Below are 19,414 nucleotides of genomic sequence, written 5' to 3'. Positions count from 1 at the left end.
CCTAGTATGGTTCTCAATCAGAGGCAGGTGTCATTAGTTGTCTCTGATTGAGAATCATACTTAGGTAGCCTGGGTTTCACTGTGTGTTTGTGGGTGATTGTTCCTGTTTTTGTGTTTGCACCAGACAGGGCTGTTTTGAGTTCTCACGTTTCTTGTTTTTTCATGTATAGTGTCGTCAATAAATTACAATGAACAACCACCACGCTGCGCTTTGGTCCGCCTCTACTTCACAAGAAGAGAATCGTTACACAGGCCCTAGTTTTGTCGCACCTTGACCACTGTTCAGTCATGTGGTCAAATGCCACAAAAAAGGACTTAGGAAAATTGTAATTGGCTTAGAACAGGGCAGCACGGCTGGCCCTTGGATGTACACAGAGAGCTAATATTAATAATATGCATGTCAATCTCTCCTGGCGGAAAGTGGAGGAGGGATTGACTTCATCACTACTTTTATTTATGAGAGGTGACATGTTGAATGCACCCAGCGGTCTGTCTAAACTACTGGCACACAGCTCGGACACCTATGCACAGCCCACAAGACATGCCACAAGAGGTCTCTTCACAGTAGTGGTGGAGTAGAGGCCTGAGGGCACACAGTGTGTTGTGAAATCTGTGAATGTATTGTAATGTTTTAAAAATGTATAAACTGCCTTAATTTTGCTGGATCCCAGGAAGAGTAGCTGATTCCTTGGCAGCAGCAAATGGGGCTCCATTATAAATACAAATGGAAACAAGATGCACCTGTGCTAATTTTCTAGTCTCATAGCCAAGGTTCTGAATATTTATGTAAATAAAGTATCTGTTTTTGGTTTTTAATACATTTGCAAACATTTCTAAAAACCTGGTTTTGCTTTGTCATTACGGGGTATTGTGTGTAGATTGATGAGGATTAGTTCTTTTTGAAATCCATGTTAGAATAAGCTTGTAACGTAGCAAGATGTGGAAAAGGGGAATGTCTGAATACTTTCCGAATGCACTGGAAGGCCTTCCAAACCAGACCGGCACACTTTTTCATTTGATCTGTATTCTTTTATTTGGTGCAAATAAATTAAACCTAAATATTAACATTTATATCAGTTTAAATCTTGAATAAATAAATACACACTAAACTGAAATCTTTAAACACTTTTAGTGTTTAAAATAAGTGCTGCGACTGGGAAGACATGATATCACATTGGCTTAGAAGGGTGATGACATGTTTTCGCCTCTTTTTGGCAACTGTTCCACTGCTAAGAAGATGTCTGATTGCTTCCAGAAATTGGATGTGACAGGAGTTTGGTTTTAATGAGCACCAACACTTTACTTCAGACTCCAGAATCCTTCCATTAAAAGATTGGCCTCTCTGTCTAGCGTGTGTGTGTGCGCGGCAGGCACAGAGACGCCAGCAGGCATATCACAATGCCTTTTTTACAGGCCAGTAAAACAATGCCATGGCAGAAATCATTAAAGCCCTTAATATTTTCTCCAACATCCTTCTTCTCTTTTGCAGTCAGAGAAGCTGTGCTGCATTAAGGGAGGTAGTGTTGGTCTGGATTCAGACCTCTATGGTCCCTGTTTCAGCTTCTTCACATGCACACGACCTGATCCTCAACATGGAGCTCCTTGTGAATTAAGATTGAGGAAAATATCTCCCCACGACTCTCTATGCATCACACACACACACGGGTAGAGCTGATTGCCACTTCTCTATTGAATATTTCAATAGGTTTAAGAATAGCAGCATATCTGTGGATGCCTTTCAAAGTAACATTGTTGAGATGTCATTACAGAGTGAACTACAGTGTTGTGCATCTATTCTGACACAAAGGAACACTGTGCTGCCTGGCTAAAAGCAAATGAAGATGTCTCCTAGCAGGAAATATTTAATGTGACACGCCATCATTCAAAATGTAAATTATATGACTCTGTAAATGAAAACCAGAACCAGAATGACAGAGAGTAGAGCTGGGACCACAAACTGAAAATGATTGACACCGACCATACCGATCACTTATAGCAGGCATTTTGCTGATATCATTCATTATGATAAGTAGCCTATGCTAGAGAAATGCAAAGTTTGGATTGAAATAAGTTTTCTAGTATGGGTTATTGTTAATGGGACAATTGAAGGCTACAACCATCAAACTAGTAGTAGTAGTAGTAGTAGTAGTAGTAGTAGTAGTAGTTTAAAGGATAAAAACAACAAAGAATTATAATCTTCTTCTATTTATTAATGTTGATTAATGGATTTTTGTCCATATCGCTCAGCTCTAAACAGAGACTACCACATAGCATCCAAACATGAGAAACACCCTCAATGTCTATAGACAGATAATGAGATGCAGAGCCCACAAAGTCTATATGTAAATGCAGCTTGTTAAGCGTCCCTAACATACCTTGAGATGAAGACAGTGCAGTCCATTAGATGTGGCGGAATACTCACCAGACATTCTATCAGAATCCCCGGAAACAATCGGAGCGGGGGGACGGGGGCGTGGAAGAGGTGGGGGATGATGAGGGAGCCGTCTCAGAGTTCCATTTTCTACTGAGAGCGTGGTGGTGCTCATTCAGCTTTCACAGTGGGCTTCTGCTAGCTGCTATTAGCCTTGTGCTCTCCTACCCTCCCTCTCTCTCTCTTCCCTCCCTCCTCCACTCTTCCCACCCCCTTCCCTCCCTCCCCTCCCAGTCTGTCTCCTCTGGACTCTTTATTCTAGCCCCACTGAGAGACAGCCTGCCCTACTTCCTCCCCCACTCCTCTCCTTTAAGGGCAACTGCTTTCTCTCTCCTTCTCTCCCTCTATCTGGCTGGTGGAGGACTGCTCGGAGTCGACCGTCTTGCGCTCTCTCTCTATCCCTCTCCTATCCTTCCTTCTCTCTGTCTGTGTGTCTGTGTGCACGCAGCATAAGGCTGTGTGGCGTGATGTAGCTCTGCCCCCCGCTGCCGCGCGTGTGTGTGTGTGTGTGTGTGTGTGTGTGTGTGTACGTACATGCGTGTTTGTGCGTGCGTGCGGTCTTTTGTCTTGGTGTCTTTGTGACAGACCGGCCTGCTCCCTGCACAGGGACCTGCCTCCGGGGGAGTAGTGAGGGGGTGCGTGCGGACAGTACAGGGAGAGGCCATATGGTATGCTCTGTCAGCTTTGGGCTAATTGGTCAATCAGATCTTTTGGAGCTGTGCTCTGTTCAGAAGAATTCAGAAGCCTTGTTCATAGGCAGCATTCACTAAAGTTGTAGAGAACAAGGGTAAATCATAAGTGGCCATTATCTTCCCTACACTGTCAGAAGAGGGACAGTCATTGACAGCCAGCTCTGAGAAGAATTTCAGTCACTGGAGGCACACGCACAATGCTACAATTAACAATATACACACTAGATAACTGTCAGGTTTTTATTGTTTCTATGACAACACTGCATAAAGTAAATGGTATCTTTGCTTCCCCGGCAACTGACACTTTCCACAGATAAGTGAGCAATTTTCAGCCAATTTTTTTTTCTAGACTTCACAATATGTTTTTTTCTCCTTTCACACAAATGATTGTGTCTCTGAAGTCTTACATGGAAGTGAGCGCAGCTTGAGCCACACAACTGTTTCTGACACATTGCTCGCGTCACCACAGAATTCTGGTACCTTAAGGGCTTTCTGCTTACCTTCCACATTAAAACGAAGAGTACTCCAGAGGAGGCTAATATAGATAGGTTGCTAAGTAGTACTATATTAAAGGTGGCATAATGTAAAAACATATAAAAACAAAGACCACTTAGTAAAGAATAGGAGATATGGAGAAATCACAGCCTAAAACCAGGACTGATAGTCCAACAAGGTGATCATCTCCAGCTTAACGGCCCTGTAACGATTAGCTACCCAATTACAGGTAAGGACTAAATACTCACACAGAACGAATAAGTATGTGCGTGAATGCGTGCGTGTGTGAAACGACGAACCACACCGAACAGTTAAGGATTGGGTTAAGCTCTCATTTAAATCAAATAAATCCAAAGTAACAAGACAGGGGCTTTGTGCCGATGAGTGGGATTCACTGCCGTAAGCATTATAGCTTACCACTTCCATTGGCTGGTCAGATCACTGCTCAGTCAGGACAGTGGCCTCTGGTAGTTCTGCATCAGCATATACTGTAACCTTCAGCATCAACAACATCACCACTACAACTGTCTTGACCTGTAACCTTCAGCATCAACAACATCACCAACACAACACTTGCACCGATTATGATTTCATCTCCAGTAGCTCAGCGTGACATTTCCGGGCTAGTGGGATTGACAAAAATCTGTCTTGCGGCAGACAGAATCCTGTTTCTCTGCAGTCATTGGGATTTGATTCTCAACAAACGTGTGCTTAATGTCAAGACATAACACTGATGGGAAACCCGGTACAGCACCACCAGTGTAATCAATCAACAATGCCGTCTCCTCCTGGCATGGTGTTTGCTGCTGGCCCTGGAAGGCTCAGAGCCTGATAGGAATAGAGCGGGCTGCATTAACATGCAGTCTGTCAGTGAGAAGATCTCAGAGTCATTTCCCATGTCAGACAGTGTTGAGAAGGAACAGAGACATGACATGATGACAGCCTCTGTCAAGCAGTAGCTCCCCTCCCCGCCTTCTTCCTGCTCCTGACAGCAGTTACCGTATAGGCCTGCAATATTAAGTTGCTCTGCTCCAAGCCCATTGAGCACAGTCATGATGCCAGGAACATTTGGCGGATGGTCTCGGAAAGAGCCAGTTCAAAATCAAATACTCTTATACAAGGACCAAACGTACGGTCTGTATACAAGCCAGCTGTATGTTATAAGTACAGTAGCTATCAAATACAATGCATTTGCTGTAAAAGTTCAAATGTGGAATTTGACCTGACATTTGGAAAAAGACTGACCCTGCTAGGTGTTTTTTATGGCTTCAACAGTGAGTGGGTGTGGAGAAAAGCATTGGTCTAGACAGTAGGGATAAAATGGGTTATTTTCCTTAAGAGTGTTTTTTTTTTTTCTCTGAATGAAGGCTCTTGCAAGTCTTATCAATCTCTCTGAAAATAAAATGCCCTATATAAAGGCTACATACTGTATTGACAGAATAGGTTCTACAATGATTTTTGTATATCTGTGAATGTTGCTTATTTTTGGAATGTTGTTTTGTGTAGGTTAAAAACTGACCAATAAGAAATTGTTAGCTGATGATTACATGATAAGCCTCAAGCTCCTCCAGCTGAAATTGTATTTGAGACAAATATGTTTGATAACAGATGCACCAGACTGAGTAAAAGGGCATACCTTATTATTCACTCTCAAATCACAGGCTAGTAAGCTTTTATACAGACTCATGAAATAACCTTTATCGGAATAAATCAATCACATTTGAAATGAAAGATGGAAGGGAGATATGACATAAGTTTGTGATTAGACAACAAAATGTAGTGTAGACCCTAATGGAAGTGTATGGATCCAGTCATGAGGCATGTATAAGTTGTATTATTCAAGAATCAATATGTAAATACCGTATATCACTCATTTAAATGACCATTGAAAACCAGGAAATCGTACAGATTTTGACTTTAATAATAGGCTATCCTACAAGAGGAATACCCTCACCTTCCAGAATGAAATTCGACATGCCAGTTATCAAATTAAGCACAAATCTCCGAGACTCAAAAAGTGGCAAATATCGTTCTGACAGCGAGGCCAAATCCTCATCCTGTCTTTATTATGCACCACATCCACATTGCTCATCCCCGCCTGCCTGGGACTACTGCCAGTAAATACCTGAGCAATATTAAAACAGTCAAGATGCCTCTGAGGACATACAGTACAATACTGATTGATCTATTTAGTGCATTTCCTGGGTAAAATTACGAGTCTACTTATTTGGTTTCCGAATCAGTGGGCTATATATTTATAGTGTAGAATGCATGGTCAGTGAGTCAGTCATTGAGTCTGTCATTGAGTCATTGGGTGAGCGAGCGAGTCAGTCATTGAGACAGCCAGTCAGTCAGTCATTGAGACAGCCAGTCGAGACAGCCAATCAGTCAGTCAGTCGAGACAGCCAGTCAGTCAGTCAGTCAGTCAGTCAGATGAGACAGCCAGTCAGTCAGTCAGTCAGTCAGTCAGTCAGTCAGTCGGTCATTGAGACAGCCAGTCAGTCAGTCATTGAGACAGCCAGTCAGTCAGTCAGTCAGTCATTGAGACAGCCAGCCAGTCATTGAGACAGCCAGCCAGTCATTGAGACAGCCAGCCAGTCATTGAGACAGCCAGTAAGTCAGTCATTGAGCCAGCCAGTCAGTCAGTCATTGAGCCAGCCAGTCAGTCAGTCATTGAGACAGTCAGTCGAGACAGCCAATCAATCAGTCAGTCAGTCATTGAGACAGCCAGTCAGCCAGTCAGTCAGTCAGTCATTGAGACAGTCAGTCGAGACAGCCAATCAGTCAGTCAGTCGAGACAGCCAGCCAGTCATTGAGACAGCCAGTAAGTCAGTCATTGAGCCAGCCAGCCAATCAGTCATTAAGCCAGCCAGCCATTGAGCCAGCCAGCCAGACAGCCATTGAGTCAGCCAGCCAGGAGGCCAGCCATTGAGTCAGCAAGCCAGTCAGTCATTGAGCCAGCCAGCCAGTCAGTCAGTCATTGAGCCAGCCAGCCAATCAGTCATTAAGCCAATCAGCCATTGAGCCAGCCAGCCAGTCAGTCAGTCAGTCAGTCATTGAACCAGCCAGTCAGTCAGTCATTGAGCCAGCCAGCCAGCCAGTCATTGAGCCAGCCAGCCAGTCAGTCAGTAAGCCGGCCAGCCAGTCAGTCATTGAGCCAGCCAGCCTGTCAGCCAGCCGGTCATTGAGCCAGCCAGTCATTGAGCCAGCCAGTGAGTCAGCCAGCTAGTCATTGAGCCAGCCAACCAGTCATTGAGCCAGCCAGCCAGCCAGCCAGCCAGTCAGTCATTGAGCCAGCTAGCCAGCCAGCCAGTCATTGAGCCTGCCAGTCAGTCAGTCATTGAGCCAGCTAGCCAGCCATTGAGCCTGCCACTGAGTCAGTCATTGAGCCAGCCAGCCAGCCAGCCATTGAGCCAGCCAGCCAGCCATTGAGCCAGCCAGCCAGTCAGTCATTGAGCTAGCCAGTCAGTCAGTCATTGAGCCAGCCATCAAGCTAGTCATTGAACCAGCCAGTCAGTCAGCTATTGAGCCAACCAGCCAGTCATTGAGTCAGCCAGCCAGCCAGTCAGTCATTGAGCCAGCCAGCCAGTCAGTCATTGAGCCAGCCAGCCAGCCAGTCATTGAGCCAGCTAGTCAGTCAGTCAGCCAGCCAGCCGGTCAGTCAGTCAGTCATTGAGCCAGCCGGTCAGTCAGTCATTCATTCATTGAGCCAGCCGGTAAGTCAGTCATTGAGCCAGCCAGCCACTGAGCCAGTCAGCCATTGAGCCAGTCAGCCAGTCAGCCAGTCACACTGAGAAATCACTAGGTCAACACGGCCAATTGCAATATAGTACATACAGTACAGTATCAGTCGGAATTCGTGACTCTAGTCAAGAGAAAAACAATATTGGTATCAGGCTCTAAAACGAAGACAGCAGCTTGCCATCAAAAGGCACCAGTCTATTTCCTATTTTTCTTCCTTAAAGATAGCTCCACTATTTCCTGGTTGCTAAAATTCAAATAGTTTGTTAAATTTTAGTTTATGTGACAAAACTAGCAAGGATAGTGTAGAGCAAGGGTACTCAACTCTTACCCTACAAAGTCCGGAGCCTGCTGGTATTGTGTTCTGCCTAATAATTAATTGCACACACCTGGTGTCGCGGGTCTAAATCAGTCCCTGATGAGAGGGGAACAATGAAAGAATGCAGTGGAAGTGGCTTCGAGGTCCAGAGTTGAGTTTGATGGGAGTAGAGAATCATTATACCATCTAAACCTCTGAAATATATTTCCCATAAACAAGAATACTGTAATTTCAGCTGTTCGAAGCTGGTGTACAAAGCCGAAAGTAAAAGACGCAAAAACTAAACTTAAGCAATGGAAGCATAGACATAGAACACATATAACATATCTACCACTTCCTAGACTTGCTTTCAATGAGAATGACAGATCTATAAACAAACATTTCAATGTGAATTTGGACGGATCGCCCAAAAAGTTACATATTGAAGCTTTAAATAAAACCCAAACAAAGACACTAGTACACACACACACAAAGCTGAGAAGGCTTGCGACACAGGCTGGCCCGAGGGTCCCATGTCTCTTGGTATTAGTGTGTCTCTCTGTTACAGAGCTGTGTGCCACTGTAATTAAGTAGGCCACTGCCTGTACTGTACAGTACTGCCCTGAGCTGGAACTAAAAGATGACCTGGAAACCCTTCCAATGGCTAACCAGGCGACGGAAGCGACCACAGAAACACTACAGCACTGGGGGAGGGGGGTTCTCTCAGTTCACTGTTCTGTGCAGGGTGAGTCTTTCGAGGCAAAGGCGTCCCGGGTTAGCAAAACCAATGCCTCAAAGACAAAGGAGGTCCATACAAATGACAATGCCACAACATAATGTACAGCTATGGAATAAGGAACAAGCCCACATTGGCTCCTCATACAGTCTTGATAATGAAATGGTTGTTAGGGTACATGTTCATGTTCAGAAACAAAATCAAATCACCATTAGAACAGATATAGCATATAGGCTACATCAACCTCTACTTGAGTCCATGCCACTATAGAAACAAAACATGACAGTGTGTAGTGGAGGTGGCACCACTCTGCTGCATGGCCATTTATAACGTTCACTCAGTGGGTTGTGTGAGCTCATTGAGGGGAGTGGACCTGTCAGTGACTGGTGTTGACGACACCCACCCAGTCTGTTTGTCTACACCAGTTGTTGTTCCCAACCAGGGGTACTAGGACCACTGGGGGGACTTGGCCTATCCACAGAGGGTACTTGAGAAGATTCATGAGACTTTAGGCTTACTAGTAGAATGCACGAGTGTGTACTTTAAGGGTACTCCGAGCAGACCAAAATTCGGTTGATGGTACAGTAAACACTGGTCTACACTACTAGAGCCAGGAGCTTGGATGCCAGTTCCAAACATACCCACACAAACAAACACACCCTCAAAAGTAACAAACCGTATTCAAGCATGTACGGTCCACTGCATCATACTCCAGGATAGCTACTCACACAAGCATTGGCTAATGGGCAGGTGTAATGAGGGATGAAATCTCCAGACAGCACAGCGCAGCGCAGCTCAGCCAATTCCTCCCACCTCAACAAGAGCCTGTACTGTGTGTGCAGGTTAAGAACCACGTAAAGCACTGCATGAACCACGTAAAGCACTGCAGCCATGCTACTGACAGTGTCATTCCACCAACCAGTGAGGTGTCACAGCCCCACAATATGAAGGTTGGGGAGGACATCACACTGTACAGTATGTGGATTAGCCCATTGTACAATTAAAAGCTTATTTTTCCTGTGAGAATTGACTGACCTTGACACCATAGAGTGGTTAGTGAATGGAAGATAGCCAGTGCACGTTAATAGCCTTGTGAAGAGTGTGTGGATATGAGTGTGTTTGTTTGTAGAATGAAATATGTGTTTGTGTGTGTAGGTGTTGTGTGTGTGTGTAGGTGTGTGGAGGGGGTTGATAAATAGCATCTCACCTGTCATTGTCTGTGGTCTTGAAGCCCGGCAGGATGTTTCTGAAGCTGCTGTTGCGGTCCAGCTTGGGTTGGCTTTTGGTGCGTTTGATGGAGCCCTTTAGTCGGCGGCTCAGGAAGCCCTGGACAGGGAGAGAGGGGCGTCGCCGTGGCCCAGGGGGGAGGAGAGAGACCAAAGGGAGAAAATTCACTCACAGACCCATTTCATTTAGATAAAACACCAAATAAACGGTGGAGCAACAAGAGGAAATGCTATTGATTGAGCTCTTCCTCTCTCTCTCCCCCAGTCTCCTCTTGTCCGTGGCATTCGGAGAGAGCTGTGAATTGTCGTGTGGATCTCTCCTGCACATCTGCTCGCTGTGCACACACAGCAGAAGCAGCCGCGTTGATGTGCGACTCCCCTAAATCCCTGTTGCCATGGAAACAGTATTCCACGTAAAATGACAGGACTTGAGCGGTCGCAAGGTGAGAGGGGAAAACTGAGAATGTGCATTTGATAGGCTGTAGAGATTAGAGCTCAACAAGAGTTGGATTATTCTAAAACCTAGACCCGTCTGTGTCTCCTGTGGTTGTGAGGGGAACAAAACAAGATACAGCCTCAGCCACAACCATGTGCGGCGATAATGATGGTGCTGCAATGTTAAACATTAAACAAGGCTTCTTCCCTGTACAATTAATGCATTTCCTTAATTACTATTTGAGCAAATGGTTGAACTATAGTCTTTTTGCAGCCATTTAAGAAGATCGTGGGTGGAAAGCAACAAAGGAGGAACGAGAGGCTTTGGGCATTAAGGATAAAAGACAATCACCAGACATTGTGTTAAATAAATCCAATAACAGTTTTTCACAAGGATCGGTCTCACACGTCACTTCCCACTGTCTCACACGCCAAACAAATTAACAGTTTACAGACATCACTCCATAGCTAATGTAGCTGCCCTGTGCATACATTTGTGAAATGGAAGAATTGTCGACGCTAGTCTGCTTCAAGGAACAACATGAAAATATCCATCTGCAATATTGTACAAGCACTGCTCATAAAAAATGTGGCTATTTCCTTCTAGAGCAACCATGGGTAAATTCTCCCAAAATTAATTTAGTTATTATTACTTATCATTTTACAGTCGACACTATATTTGTGCCATCCGCATTAGGCTACACCGATCCCCAATTGAATCACATGAGCTCCCATGCAAACAGAGGAACTCATTAATGCATCCAAGAAATCTGTGACAATAACCAGGTTTCCATCCAATCTTTTTATGCGAGTAAATTACATGTGAATTTTTTTGATCCAACGACAGGCCTGCAAGTAAACTTTCCAAAATACTCTAGACAAGGTGGGATCTTTTTGTATCAGTACAATTAATTATGCGAGTAATGGCAGTGGAAAAGCCTTTATGCGCAAATATTTATATAATAACAATCATATCGAAGTAAAGTTGGAGGGACGCGATGATATGGTGTGTGGTCCTCCCACTAAACTCGTTTGGGAAAGCTCTTTTGTTAAGCATGCCGTTTATTAGGATACAGATTTAATAAATACATTATCTTATTACATTATCAAGGTGATGAGCTTGATGTTCCTTTCCAACAAACATGGTGACATGATCGATGCTTGCTGCCGTTTGACAAATAAATCTTTTCCAGAATAATCTATACCCGCACTGTATCTGTGAGCTGCTGGCAACATTCACTATAAAATGCAAACATTTGTGACAAAACTATCAGTTGAAATAAGATGAAAATCCATTTAAATAGTATTTATTTATTTGGTACTTGAGAATTAAGCTGCAAAAGTCATGTTTATGTGCACTACGTCATCACACACATTCTTTTATCTGCAACAAGTCAGTTTGATGGAAACATGTCTGGTGGGAAAATGCTCATATTGTTTTTATTCCAATTATACAATCTTCGCGTGAAAATCTGTCGCCAATTGGATGTAAACCTAGCTACTGACAAGTAAAATGCACACAAGGAGGGAATCATTCATGACATCACATTATAGATATTGAACATAGCCTAGCCTCTCGATGTTGAGCTGACTTGAGGTTGGGTTTTACTGGTTTCAGTCAAGACTCCCATTTCTAAAACGGTACTTTCAAGCAAATCAGTTCTTCAAAAGACCCAAACGTTTCTGCTTCGGGTAAAGAAATTATCCCTTATGCCAGTCTCTTGGGAGGCATTACTCCTTTCCTGCTGTAATTTGTGGGGAATCTGGGATCTCTATTCTTAGGCTTTCCCTTCCTATGACATTTGCAGAGAGACTGGAATGCAAATTATTGATTGTGCTTGACAGAGCTGGAGGAGAGAGAGGGGCTTGATGATTCAGCAGACCCTGGCTCCCCTACAGAGAACCTCTGGGTGAGGTAGGGTAGAATAGGGTGAGGAAGGGTAGGATAGGGTGAGGTAGAGTGGGATACGGTCTGGTGAGGTAGGTTAGGGTTAGGTAGGGCATGTAGGGCAAAAGTAGGTAGGTCAGGGTGGGGTGGGGTAGGACAATGGAAGGGCAAACTAGGACAGGGAAGGTTGCGGTAGGGTAAGGTAGGACAGGGCGAGGTAGGGTTGGACAGGGTAGGATAGGACAGGGAAGGGTGAGTTAGGGCAGGTAAGATAGAGAAGGGCAGGGTGAGGTAGTTATAAGGACTGGCAAGGTAGGGCAAGGCAGGGAAGGGTATGGCATGGTATAGGGTGAGGAAGGTAGGGTAGGTAGGGTAGAGCGAGGTAGGGTGGGGGGTATGGCATGGTAGAGTAGGGGCGAGGTAGGGTGGAGTGAGGTAGATAGAGCATATTGAGGAAGGGAAGGACAGGGTAGGTAGGGCGAGGCAGGGCAGAGTGAAGTAGTGTAAGGCGAGGTAGGCAGGGTAGGGCGTGGTAGGGTAACACGAGGAAGGCAAGGTAGGGCAGGTAGGGGAATGATAGAGTAGGGAGAGGTAGGATAGGGTAGGGTCAGGCAGGGTAGGATAAGGTAGGGAGGGGCAGAGTATGGTAAGGCAGGGTAGGGTGAGGTGAGGTAGGGCTGGGAAGGGTGGGGTAGGGCATGGCAGGGTAAGGTAGGGAAGGGCAGGGTAGGGTAAGGCAGGGTAGGGTGAGGTAGGAAAAAGGGAAGGGTGAGGTAGGCAGGGTAGGGTAGAAAGGGTAGGGCAGGGTACGGTGGGGTGGGTGGGGCGAGGTAGGGAAGGGTAGGGTAGGTAGTACACAGTGAGGTAGGGAAAGGTAGGGATTGATAGAGTAGGGTGAGGTAGGATAGGGCTGGGTAGGGTGAAGTAGGGAGGGGCAGGATAAGGCGAGGTAGGGTAGGCAGGGTAGGGTGAGGTAGGTAGGGTAGAGCGAGGTAGGACAGGATGAGGTAGGGAAGAGTAGGGTAAGGTGTGGCAGGATAAGGCATGGTAGAGTAGGGCAAGGTAGAGTAGGGCGAGGAGGGGTAGGGCAGGTAAGGTAGGGCAGGGTAAGGTAGGGCGAGGTAGGTTAGGGTGAGTTAAGGAAAGGCAGGGTAAGGTGAGGTAGGGAAGGGTAGGTAGGGCAGGGCACAGTGAGGTAGGGTTACGCAAGGAAGGCAGGGTAGGGCACGGTAGGGTAACGCGAGGAAGGCAGGGTAGGGATAGGTAGGGCAGGTAGGGAATGATAGAGTAGGGTAGGGGGAGGTAGGATAGGGCATGGTAGGGTGGGCTAGGGCAAGGTGAGGTAGGGTGGCTCTGGGTAGGGTAGGTAGGGCAGGATAGTAAACACAATGGATGAAACGATGATTAACCCTTGCTTTTATTTTTGTTCAGACTGCGGTGCTGCATGAGAATTTGACAAAAAAAATACATTCAGGAGTTGGGCACATACCATTGAGTAGTGGTTCTACTGCTCTGTCCAGTAAGTAGGGCCTAGAAGCTGAACTTCAAATCAAAAGACTCACTGCTGTGCTCAAACTACAGTGGAAATTCTAACTTCAGATTTGTAGGAATGAGGCCTTTGGGATATCCTCTTCTCTGTTCATGTCTCCTGCTGGTTCTCACAGGGTCCACCTGCTGGCGGTATTGAGATTCTCCTGCCCCCCCCGCCCCCCCTTCTGCTCCAACAAGCTCCAGGTCCTGTTCAATTAACATCACTTCCAACTCCCCCGCCATTCCTCCCTCCCACTCAGAGCTCTGCTCAGTGCAGGATGGCCAGCCTCCCTCTAGTCCCACAGAAGGACAAGAGATGATTAGTGGGAGGAGCCACAGCATGCCAACACCATCCTGTATCATCCTACGGCTTTTATTAATTGAGTGAATCATTTCATTCATACTTTATCCCATTGGAGAACATCCTGAAGAGAGAGACAGAAGGTGAGGGGAGATTTCCGATCATTACTTAGGCATTTTCCTTAAAGAGAGAGATCGGCAAATTACAAATATACAATGCGCTGATGAATGCATCCTGCGCGAAGCGCAGCACTTTATTACCAATGGTGATAAGTCTGGACGTCTCTCGTGTAATGGGTAATCCGTCACCATGCCGTAATCAGCCAATGAATCTGACTCAGGTATGACAAACCACAGGGAGGGAGGCGCTCAGCAGTAATGTCACCGTAGTAACCTGCTCTTCGGAGGACTCAGCCAGGATGGCATTGGGAGGCACTGACCTCTGCACAACAAGAACTCGACAACAGAATGCCAGGGCTTTATTTGGCTGTGAATTCTCAGTCCTCTCTGGAACCCAACAAGCCATTAACAATTGATTATGACCTGTGGTGCAGAATGGGGGGGGGGCAACAAGGATAAGCTGATCAGATATCTGCTGTCTCTCCCTCCAATGTGACCGTTGGGAGCCAAAGTGCCATCAGATAACATGGAGCTGGTTCTCTGGCACCACCAGCCTGACCTGAGGGCTCCTCCATCTATTTACCCTATCTAAACTGTCAGGAAGGTCACTGTGCTTGTCAAGATCCAACAGAGTAACAGTAAAGGAAGCCCACTGATTAGTAGCCTGACATTACAAACAAAAGAGCTGTGTGTGTGTGTCTGTGCACCAACTCCCAGATCACCTGAGCAATCACACTTCCTACATCTGCTCTAAGGGGAATTCACTAACCTGATCATATTCTGTTGAAGTAACACAAACCTTCCTTTCGGGGGTAAGGGACCATAATCTACCAGTCTTGCCTCCATTCATAGCCAAAAATATTTTCTTTGGTTGACAAAAGTATAACTGTTAATTGTGGCCTGTGGAATCTTGTCCCACTCTTCTTCAATTTTTTAAAATTTTTTTCTTTCACCTTTATTTAACCAGGTAGGCAAGTTGAGAACAAGTTCTCATTTACAATTGCGACCTGGCCAAGATAAAGCAAAGCAGTTCGACACATACAACGACACAGAGTTACACATGGAGTAAAACAAACATACAGTCAATAATACAGTATAAACAAGTCTATATACGATGTGAGCAAATGAGGTGAGATAAGGGAGGTAAAGGCAAAAAGGCCATGGTGGCAAAGTAAATACAATATAGCAAGTAAAACACTGGAATGGTAGATTTGCAATGGGAGAATGTGCAAAGTAGAAATAAAAAAATAATGGGGTGCAAAGGAGTAAAATAAATAAATAAACTAAATACAGTAGGGAAAGAGGTAGTTGTTTGGGCTAAATTATAGGTGGACTATGTACAGGTGCAGTAATCTGTGAGCTGCTCTGACAGTTGGTGCTTAAAGCTAGTGAGGGAGATAAGTGTTTCCAGTTTCAGAGATTTTTGTAGTTCGTTCCAGTCATTGGCAGTAGAGAACTGGAAGGAGAGGCGGCCAAAGAAAGAATTGGTTTTGGGGGTGACTAGAGAGATATACCTGCTGGAGCGTGTGCTGCAGGTGGGAGATGCAATGGTGACCAGCGAGCTGAGATAAGGGGGGACTTTACCTAGCAGGGTCTTGTAGATGACATGGAGCCAGTGGGTTTGGCGACGAGTATGAAGCGAGGGCCAGCCAACGAGAGCGTACAGGTCGCAATGGTTGGTAGTATATGGGGCTTTGGTGACAAAACGGATTGCACTGTGATAGACTGCATCCAATTTGTTGAGTAGGGTGTTGGAGGCTATTTTGTAAATGACATCGCCAAAGTCGAGGATTGGTAGGATGGTCAGGTTTACAAGGGTATGTTTGGCAGCATGAGTGAAGGATGCTTTGTTGCGAAATAGGAAGCCAATTCTAGATTTAACTTTGGATTGGAGATGTTTGATATGGGTCTGGAAGGAGAGTTTACAGTCTAACCAGACACCTAAGTATTTGTAGTTGTCCACGTATTCTAAGTCAGAGCCGTCCAGAGTAGTAATGTTGGACAGGCAGGTAGGTACAGGTAGCGATCGGTTGAAGAGCATGCATTTAGTTTTACTTGTATTTAAGAGCAATTGGAGGCCACAGAAGGAGAGTTGTATGGCATTGAAGCTTGCCTGGAGGGTTGTTAACACAGTGTCCAAAGAAGGGCCAGAAGTATACAGAATGGTGTCGTCTGCGTAGAGGTGGATCAGAGACTCACCAGCAGCAAGAGCGACCTCATTGATGTATACAGAGAAGAGAGTCGGTCCAAGAATTGAACCCTGTGGCACCCCCATAGAGACTGCCAGAGGTCCGGACAGCAGACCCTCCGATTTGACACACTGAACTCTATCAGAGAAGTAGTTGGTGAACCAGGCGAGGCAATCATTTGAGAATCCAAGGCTGTCGAGTCTGCCGATGAGGATGTGGTGATTGACAGAGTCGAAAGCCTTGGCCAGATCAATGAATACGGCTGCACAGTAATGTTTCTTATCGATGGCGGTTAAGATATCATTTAGGACCTTGAGCGTGGCTGAGGTGCACCCATGACCAGCTCTGAAACCAGATTGCATAGCAGAGAAGGTATGGTGAGATTCGAAATGGTCGGTAATCTGTTTGTTGACTTGGCTTTCGAAGACCTTAGAAAGGCATGGTAGGATAGATATAGGTCTGTAGCAGTTTGGGTCAAAAGTGTCACCCCCTTTGAATAGGGGGATGACCGCAGCTGCTTTCCAATCTTTGGGAATCTCAGACGACACGAAAGAGAGGTTGAACAGGCTAGTAATAGGGGTGGCAACAATTTTGGCAGATAATTTTAGAAAGAAAGGGTCCAGATTGTCTAGCCCGGCTGATTTGTAGGGGTCCAGATTTTGCAGCTCATTCAGAACATCAGCTGAGCAGATTTGGGAGAAGGAGAAATGGGGAAGGCTTGGGCGAGTTGTTGTGGGGGGTGCAGTGCTGTTGACCGGGGTAGGAGTAGCCAGGTGGAAAGCATGGCCAGCCGTAGAAAAATGCTTATTGAAATTCTCAATTATGGTGGATTTATCAGTGGTGACAGTGTTTCCTATCTTCAGTGCAGTGGGCAGCTGGGAGGAGGTGTTCTTATTCTCCATGGACTTTACAGTGTCCCAGAACTTTTTTGAGTTAGTGTTGCAGGAAGCAAATTTCTGCTTGAAAAAGCTAGCCTTGGCTTTTCTAACTGCCTGTGTATAATGGTTTCTAGCTTCCCTGAACAGCTGCATATCACGGGGGCTGTTCGATGCTAATGCAGAACGCCATAGGATGTTTTTGTGTTGGTTAAGGGCAGTCAGGTCTGGGGAGAACCAAGGGCTATATCTGTTCCTGGTTCTACATTTCTTGAATGGGGCATGTTTATTTAAGATGGTTAGGAAGGAATTAAAAAAAAATATCCAGGCATCCTCTACTGACGGGATGAGATCAATATCCTTCCAGGATACCCCGGCCAGGTCGATTAGAAAGGCCTGCTCGCTGAAGTGTTTCAGGGAGCGTTTTACAGTGATGAGTGGAGGTCGTTTGACCGCTGACCCATTACGGATGCAGGCAATGAGGCAGTGATTGCTGAGATCTTGGTTGAAAACAGCAGAGGTGTATTTAGAGGGCAAGTTGGTTAGGATGATATCTATGAGGGTGTCCGTGTTTAAGGCTTTGGGGAGGTACCTGGTAGGTTCATTGATAATTTGTGTGAGGTTGAGGGCATCAAGTTTAGATTGTAGGATGGCTAGGGTGTTAAGCATGTTCCAGTTTAGGTTGCCTAGCAGCACAAGCTCTGAAGAAAGATGGGGGGCAATCAGTTCACATATGGTGTCCAGAGCACAGCTGTGGGCAGAGGGTGGTCTATAGCAGGCGGCAACGGTGAGAGACTTGTTTTTAGAGAGGTGGATTTTTAAAAGTAGAAGTTCAAATTGTTTGGGTACAGACCTGGATAGTAGGACAGAACTCTGCAGGCTATCTTTGCAGTAGATTGCAACACCGCCCCCTTTGGCAGTTCTATCTTGTCTGAAAATGCTGTAGTTTGGAATTAAAATGTCTGAATTTTTGGTGGTCTTCCTAAGCCAGGATTCAGACACAGCTAGAACATCCGGGTTGGCAGAGTGTGCTAAAGCAGTGAATAGAACAAACTTAGGGAGGAGGCTTCTAATGTTAACATGCATGAAACCAAGGCTATTACGGTTACAGAAGTCGTCAAAAGAGAGCGCCTGAGGAATAGGAGTGGAGCTAGGCACTGCAGGGCCTGGATTCACCTCTACATCGCCAGATGAACAGAGTAGGAGTAGAATAAGGGTGCGGCTAAAAGCAATAAGAATTGGTCGTTTAGAACGTCTGGAACAGAGAGTAAAAGGAGGTTTCTGGGGTCGATAAAATAGCATCAAGGTATAATGTACAGACAAAGGTAAGGTAGGATGTGAATACAGTGGAGGTAAACCTAGGTATTGAGTGATGAAGAGAGAGATATTGTCTCTAGAAACATCATTGAAACCAGGAGATGTCATTGCATGTGTGGGTAGTGGAACTAATAGGTTGGATAAGGTATAATGAGCAGGACTAGAGGCTCTACAGTGAAATAAGCCAATAAACACTAACCAGAACAGCAATGGACAAGGCATATTGACATTAAGGAGAGGCATGCTCAGTCGAGTGATCAAAAGGGTCCAGTGAGTGGAGAGGTTGGTTGGGGGTCACGGCGATTTAGACAGCTAAATCGGTAGCAAGCTAGCATAGGAGCAAGCTAGCATAGGATGGAGGTCTGTTATTAGCCAACTCTTGCGTTCCGTCAGTAGATTAGTGGGTTTCCGTATGGTAGAGGGGATTAATCCAAATCACACAACAACAACAAAAATAAAAACAATAGATATAGTTATAGAGGCCCAAGAAGAAAAATAAATAAATAAATAAAAATAAAATAAAAATTGTCCGATTGTCTATTCAGATAGCAGCCGATAAGATAGCCAACGGCTAGCAGGCCGCAGATGGGCTCCCAGGCAACGTTGCGCCGGAGGAGCCAGCCGGACAATTCCCTCGGGTAGACAACGTCGGCAGTCCAGCCGTGAAGGCCCGGTGGGGCTCCGCGTAGGCAGCAAAACGGGTCCGGATAGGTGACTGCAGCCCAGGAGTGATTGATGGAACTCTTCAGCTGGCTAGCTCCGGAACAATTGATGTTAGCTCCGGAATCGACGAAAGCCGATAGTCACACGGATAGCAGCTAGCTAGCTGCGAGATCCAGGCATGGACGTCCAGAGCCAGCGGCCGAAATCCAGGGACATGGAGAGAAAAATTGGTCCGATATGTTCCGCTCCGAGCCGCGCTGCGCCGTACAAAACTGGCGATAGATTCTCGAGCCAAAGGACAGCCGATGACCACAAACCGTGGTCAGCTGAGTACCAACGATTAGCCAGTAAATAAGCTAACTAGCTTCTGAACTAGCCCCTGAACCAGCTTCAGAGTAGCTTCTGGACCAGCTTCTGGCTAGCTCCCGGCTAGCTTCTGGCTAATTTCTGGCTAGCCTCTCGGAGGATCACAGATCTG

The 19,414-nt window shown here is 45.8% G+C and overlaps 1 protein-coding gene across 2 annotated transcripts in view; it reads right to left on the bottom strand.

Annotated features, from left to right (window-relative positions):
* Positions 1-19,414, bottom strand: part of dab2ipa (DAB2 interacting protein a) — a 125,713-nt gene that overhangs the window by 50,059 nt on the left and 56,240 nt on the right. The window contains exon 6 of one of the 2 annotated variants that reach the window (XM_021605356.3): positions 9,601-9,719. In XM_021605356.3, the coding sequence (XP_021461031.3) occupies positions 9,601-9,719 (119 nt within the window). Of the gene's footprint in view, positions 1-2,422; positions 2,864-9,600; positions 9,720-19,414 lie in introns of those variants that run through there. The other variant, XM_021605358.3, reaches the window with a different exon arrangement.

Source organism: Oncorhynchus mykiss, chromosome 6 (assembly GCF_057628025.1).
Source record: "Oncorhynchus mykiss isolate SJ-2025 chromosome 6, ASM5762802v1, whole genome shotgun sequence".
Lineage (NCBI taxonomy): Eukaryota > Metazoa > Chordata > Actinopteri > Salmoniformes > Salmonidae > Oncorhynchus > Oncorhynchus mykiss.
Note: the sequence above shows the minus strand (reverse complement) of the source record. Positions and strands in the feature narration are given on the sequence as shown.